General features: G+C 32.6%; 1 protein-coding gene across 1 annotated transcript in view; it reads right to left on the reverse strand.

Annotated features, from left to right (window-relative positions):
* Positions 1 to 5,455, reverse strand: part of LOC106873753 (clathrin heavy chain 1) — a 101,891-nt gene that overhangs the window by 7,685 nt on the left and 88,751 nt on the right. Inside the window, exons 25-28 of the mRNA XM_052968467.1 lie at positions 4,947 to 5,104; positions 1,972 to 2,136; positions 1,634 to 1,790; positions 88 to 206 (exon numbers count right to left, since the gene is read on the reverse strand). Coding sequence (XP_052824427.1) covers positions 88 to 206; positions 1,634 to 1,790; positions 1,972 to 2,136; positions 4,947 to 5,104 — 599 coding nt within the window. The remainder of the gene's footprint in view (positions 1 to 87; positions 207 to 1,633; positions 1,791 to 1,971; positions 2,137 to 4,946; positions 5,105 to 5,455) is intronic.

Genomic DNA, 5,455 nt, shown 5'->3' on the forward strand with positions numbered 1-5,455 from the left:
ATATATATATATATATATATATATATATATATATATATACATATACACACACACACACACAAGTAACACTCAAGAAATATTTAGTACCTTTGGAATGTTGACACGAGACCAGAATAATTCTAAATGTTCTCTCATCTTTTCAGGTTTGTATTTAGAATACAAAATGGCTAATTCTGTGAACATGCCCATATGAGCTCTTTCCAAACCTAAAGTAGAAAAGGAAAAATGCATTTGATATTTAGAAACATTAACTCACTAACAGTTCAATAAGTTTAATATACTATAATTTTAAAAAAAGAATGTTTTTGTGGCATTCACCATTAAGAAAATTGGTAATAAGAGAATATATTTAATGTCAAATAACTGATTAACTTATGCTTCAAGGAATACAGATGTAAGCAATAGGTTTTCATAACAAAAATGATTACGACCACACTGAGAATATGAACAAATAAAACTATAAACCTGTTACAATATTTATAGATAAACAAAGAAAGACTTAAGATATATGTAAGCAGATTGTACATCTCTTTTTGTGATGCCAAATTTACAAACAGCTAGATAATTCTACTTGTTCAAACAATACATATATATCACACAAGCGAAGAGTGTACATGCAATGCAGAACTGCATGATAAACTCTTGTAGTTATAAAACCAAAATTATTTTAGAATAAAACTTAATACACATACATAAAACTTATAGTTTTAATTTCATCCTTATCATTAATTTCAATAAAGGTACTTAATTGAACATACCCAAAAAGAAATTTGAGAGAAAGAAGTTAATTACTTTTATTAATGATAAATCATTTTACTAATCTTTAAGGTGATTACATTTGCAATTTTCTAATTGGATAATACTGCTAGCTTTCAAAATCAAAATTCTTTGGTTCAACTAAAGTCTGAATCAATAATGTATGAGCTCAAGTACCATAATCCCTCTATCATTACACAAAGCAAAGTCTTTGCTGGAAATGAACATTCAAAAGGAAATGTTGATAATCACATAAATATCTTGGTATTACTATTATTAAGACACTAGTGAGACCTGTGAAAACTCCACAGAATGAAAAAGATTAAGAGAAGCCATTTATGAAAGAAAAGATGATTTTTATTATAACTTTGCTCGGTTACTTCACTTCCTGTCACAATAATATATTATATGATTTTAAAGTTTCCTTCTGCTAAGCACTTTATATTTCTGTCTTTCTACCTCTTCAACAAACTTTTTAATCATATAATTCCCTCTTCATGTCTTTAACATTTCTCTTTCTCTTCACACCCTACAGCATACCATTAACACTTCTCTCTCGCTTCTCTTACTGTCTTTTTCTCTTGCACTTCACCTCTCCCTTCAACTAACCACATGATGCATTTGGCCTTACTATATTATTATACTCCTCTCTTCCTTTTCTACTCACATTTCTCTCCCTCCCTCTCTCTCACCTCCACCTCTCCAACTAACTAAAGTATAACAGGTGAACGAACAATCAGATTATTGTATAGGTATTTTTTACTTGAACTGTATAGTCATGAATGATAATGTTATATGAAATCATTCATCCAAATTAAAGATTTTATTGATGTGATGAAGCATAATATTCTTGATAAGGGAATGAGAAAATGCTGACCTAAGGCTGCCTCTAGAAGTGTGATCAGCTCTTCAAAGAATCCTCTATCCTGGTAATAATTTATAAGTTCCTCTAATTCATCTGCATGTACTACAATGTGAAGACCACACATTTGGGAAAGACGAAACTCTTCATTGTCTACACAAGCAAAGCAAACCTGAAATTGAACAAAAAGTTAAAAGATTAAAATATATTATATTTTAAAATGGTATAATTAGATTAAATTATATCTAAAAAACGAAATTTAGGATTTATGCATTAAGTGATAATTATTTAGATAGCAAACATATTTGACTAAAATATTTTAAGGGTTACAAGAAAAATATTAACATTCTTACCTCTTTCCATGTCTTTGTACTGTTAGCTTTCCGTGCACTGTCGACAGCCCCTTGATATTCTCCAAGGTGCACTAAGGTGATAGCTAAACGCGCGTAGTTAGACACATTGTTGTACAAGAGTTTGGCAGCTTCATACATTTTATCATCAAAGCAGCGGTCAGCAACCTAAAGAAAAGTAAATGTAAATGTATTTCACAATCTCTCCCCACAATATCATATTACATACACATCATTCAATAAAACACCAGTACTTTAGAATCTTCTTCAGTAAAGATTTTATTGGACCGCAGAGTGAAATTTTACCAAATTTCCAATTAATTCACTAAGTATATTTGTGAAATAAAGTAACAAAAACTACACCGAAATAAATATATTGGGTCATCCCATAACTATTGTGGGGTTTTTTTTTTATATATATATCTCTTATTTTTCAAAATTAAGATAAAGTTCTTTTTTAATCTAAAATATACTCTCCATTTTCTACAATGCACTTCCATCCATCTGGTAGACTTGCAAGACCCCTCTTCCAAAATTCACTTGTCCCTGACAAAAAAATGCCCCTCCAGTACTGTTCTGACATCATCTACACAATTCATATTTTTTCCATCCAAATAATTTTGAAGACTGTGGGGCAATGTCTGGTGAATATGGAGGGTGGGACATTGTTTCCCATTCAAACTACTCCAGTCTTGGAAATGTCATCCTTACTGTATGTGGCTGAGCATTATCCTGATGGAAGAATGCCTTTCGTCTTCAAACCAAAGATGGTCGTTTTCCTTCTAGTGCTGACTTAAGCTGCTCAATATACTTGCAGTAGATCTCCTTTGTTATCATTTGGTTTGGGTTTAAAAGTTCAAAGTGGACTAAACCTTTCATATCCCACCAAACAGATACCACTTTATGTGAGTGAAGACCTTCTTTAGCCTGGGGTACTGGTATTTCTCTTTTCTCTACCCACTGTCTTCGGTGCTTGATATTTTTATAGAGAGCCCATTTCTCGTCACCAGTCATTATTCAGTCAAAGAACGGTTCATTTGTGAGACGTGACAGCAAAGAAGAGCATACATTCACTCTCTGCGGAAAGTTTGTGAAGAACCCATTGACCCAATTTGCTGACTTTTCTGATGGCGCACAGGTTGATGAATGGTTGAATGACCAAATCTAAGCTTCTCTGCTAGTTCCTCAACAGTTACGATGTGAGTTTGTTCCAAGTTTTGCAGGACGTCCTTGTCAAGTTCTACAGATTTTTCAGGATGAGGCTAGTCTTCTAGGATGTAGTTTCTGGCCCAGAATTTCTGGAACCACCATTGACACTGGCTTACACTTATCATCCGATCCCCATACACCGCATTAATATTCCTTCCACTTTCCATTGCATTGTTGCCTTTATTGAACTCAAAGCAAAATATGCCAAATATGCTCCTTTTTCACTTCTATTATAGCACTGAAAAAATAACTTAAAATCAAATTGCACTTTTCAAAACTTGCACCAAGAAAAGCACAAGGCAAAATTACTACCTGCTTTTATAGCAAGTTGATGCAGGTAGTTTATCCCATCCCCTTCCAACTTTTAGTTCATACAATTGAAAATACCCCATGAAAAAGATAAAAGGGGAGAGAAATGGAAAAAGGTAACAGAAAGAATATAATAGTAAGAATATACAAATCTACAAACCAAAATAAATTAATTTCGTGTGCTGTGAGAAGTGGCCTGAAATTTTTCAAAGCACACAAATTTAATTTCGTGAATTTTATCAGTTCTCTTCTATTAATATAGAGTATCATCAGTTTCAGACTTTAGTTTCTTTGTTATTGTAAAGATGAATATTGTTGTACTGTTTAAGTTAGATCTCTGTTTACTAGCCATGTGTATCATATATATATTGTAATTAAATTACCTAATATGTTCATTCTTGTCTTCTTCCCCAATTTTTAAGGATAGTAAAGTATTATCTGAAGGAAATTCGGCTGCAGGTCAACCAACCATTTTTTTACAACACTGTAAAAAGAGTTTTAGGTGTTGAACTGGCAGAGTCGTTAGAGTGCTGGATAGAATGCCTTGCACTTTTTGTTTCATCTCTCTGCGCTCTAGAGTTCAAATCCTACCAAGGTCATCTTTTGCATCTTGTCCTTTCAAGGTCAATAAAAAAAAATATTAAGTACCAATCCACAGCAATGGACTGGTAAAACTGTTGGAGGATCAGGTAAGATGCCTTGCACCAAGTTTTGGTTCTTTATTGTTCTGACAGTAATATGTGCAATAACATTAGTACCGAGCTATATTGGCATAAGTTAGTAGACTTTCCCTTTGATAAGCATAGGTTGCATGAAGAGGGGAGACATGCATGCACAAGTAACCCTAACCATCCTCAAAAAAAATCTTGCTCAGGTTTTTATGTCTATGCACACTGTACAGCTACATGGTCAACAATGATCAAATGAAAGCCCTAGTTTACGTTGGCAATATCTCTATTTTTACTGTAAATACTATAACATTGAAGACGCTAATAGATACTTTCTAGCTGACTCAAAATAATGGTTCTCCTGCAATTTTTGAAGGTGGGCTAATGGAAGTCTATTTACTATTCTTTTATTGGTTTCAGCCACTGGACTATGGCCATAAAAAGCTACTACTTTCAAGGGTTTTAGTTGATTATATCAACACTTATTACAGTCTTGAGTTTATTGATCAGCAAGAGAAAAGCAAAGCTGACTGGAACATAAAGAGATATAACCAAATATCACAAGATATTTTTGCTTGATGCTCAACTGATTTTACCATTACTTACCAATACACAAGCATACATTCCTATAGACATTCAACAAACTTTCACACACTCTTCATTTACCAAATTTTACCCCAAGGATATAGTAGCAACGAAAGTGCTTCACATTGGAATCCAGAACCACGTACTTGTGAAGTGAACTAAAATCTATGACCATGCATGATAATCATGTTAAGAGCAGATACTTACTTGAGTGATATTAGCATGGTTAGGACCAGAAACAAATTCTTCCAGATCAGCCAATCTGTTTGTCTTTGCATATGCATAAATGAGTTCCGTTTCAATGAAAGTTTCTCTAGCCTTCTTCCTAGCCATTTGCAGGAATTTTACAAGATCTTCCCAGCTGTCTGTTAACAATGAATTTAGATCAGTCAGTGATTGAGGAAAAACAAAAACAAACTAATAACCATACTTACTATATAATGTTAAGTGTTACATATACAAAGCATTAAAATTTCTTTAACTTAAGACTGATATAAGATAATTTTGCTTTCTTTTTATTAACATTTGCCATCTGAAAATTATATTCTATAAAAATTTGCAAGGAAATTTATATAATTGTTTCTAAGCAAAGGGTCAATTTGCTAATGATATAAAAACTGTGATTTTTCTCGATGGAGACAATCTTTACATTTTCCTATATATATGGTCTTAAAATGCATTGAAAAAAAAAAACCCTATTTTAAACCTATTTTAAG

The sequence above is a fragment of the Octopus bimaculoides genome, chromosome 6 (assembly GCF_001194135.2).
Source record: "Octopus bimaculoides isolate UCB-OBI-ISO-001 chromosome 6, ASM119413v2, whole genome shotgun sequence".
Lineage (NCBI taxonomy): Eukaryota > Metazoa > Mollusca > Cephalopoda > Octopoda > Octopodidae > Octopus > Octopus bimaculoides.